This window comes from Rhagoletis zephyria, unplaced genomic scaffold (genome assembly GCF_001687245.7).
Source record: "Rhagoletis zephyria isolate East Lansing unplaced genomic scaffold, Rhagoletis_zephyria_1.1 Rzeph_scaffold_74026, whole genome shotgun sequence".
Taxonomy (NCBI): domain Eukaryota; kingdom Metazoa; phylum Arthropoda; class Insecta; order Diptera; family Tephritidae; genus Rhagoletis; species Rhagoletis zephyria.
Window position 1 is genome coordinate 1 of NW_016231075.1, and position 1234 is coordinate 1234.

General features: G+C 36.9%; 1 protein-coding gene across 1 annotated transcript; it reads left to right on the forward strand.

Moving 5' to 3' along the window:
- Window positions 1-254: 254 nt before the first annotated feature.
- On the forward strand, window positions 255-1234 carry LOC108357298 (23 kDa integral membrane protein-like; the record flags this gene model as incomplete). Its single annotated transcript, XM_017608386.1, has 3 exons — window positions 255-635; window positions 720-914; window positions 978-1234. Coding segments are annotated over 3 exons (648 nt in total), but the record flags the coding sequence as incomplete, so codon positions are not given.

Here is a 1234-nt window from a genome sequence, read left to right on the forward strand (position 1 = left end):
TTTGTCACGTTAAATTTTGTTGGTTTAGTGTCAGTAATATTAATCTTTTATCATCATAAATTTGGAAACTTCGAAGTCGCCAAAAGTTAAAATAAGTGAGGTTCTTAACACTAAGCAAATGGCAACTTTGCGCTTTCTGTGGACTTAAAAACCATTACTGACTTTAAAGAAAAACAAAAAAAAAATACATATATTTTTTATACAAACATACATCTACATATTTAATTACAAAGCAATCTAAATCAATTAATTAACCACACATTTTTCAATTTCAGATAATTGGCATTTTGGGCATCGTTTTTGGTGTATTAATTCTCAACAACATCGGCACTATCGAGGTCGATGGCCAAGTCGGTTTCCCACCACAAGCCATTGTACCAATTATACTCATTACTATTGGTTCAATTGTGGTATTCATCTCATTCCTGGGATGCTGTGGCGCCATACGTGAATCCGTATGCATGACTATGACTTATGCCGTCTTCCTGTTGGTGCTACTCATTCTACAACTGACTATTGTTGTACTCCTATGGACCAATAAGGATAAATTTACCGCAGCAATGGGTGAGGTCATCGATAAGGCTTGGGAGAAAGAGGCACGCCAGTCGGGCGTCTTCGATGCCATACAGCGTTCGGTAAGTGAAAATTGATATTGCCTGAGCATTTGTGTGTTTGTGTGAGATGTGCAATCAATTGTGCTAATGTGTCTCCATTTACAGTTGAAATGTTGCGGCAAGAATGGTTTCACCGACTACGTTGTAATACTGCAGAGCCCACCGCCAAGCTGTTGTGAGAATGACAACTGCGCGAATCCGTTGAACGTCTATGGCGGTTGCCGTAGCAAATTCCAGGAATTCATGTCCTTCAGTACTGACACAGCCAAATATGTTGGTTTGGGATTGATTGGTGTGGAGGTGAGTGGATGAAAAATGTTAAATTTATTTATTTTTTTATTAATTTATTTATTTTATGCACAGTTGGTCGGCTTCATTTTCGCCTGCTGCTTAGCCAATAACGTACGCAACTATAAGCGACGAAATGCTTATTAATCGAGGATAAACAGCGTCCATGTTCCATACATTTTAATTTTTTTTTGATGTCGTCCTCAAACGCGCATTCAATTCCAATCTAAATAGTAATTGAAGTGAACCATTGATTTATAAGTATATTTATGTATGTATGTAGTTTTTCCCTAAGAAATATACATTATATATTGAATACACATTTACAAAGC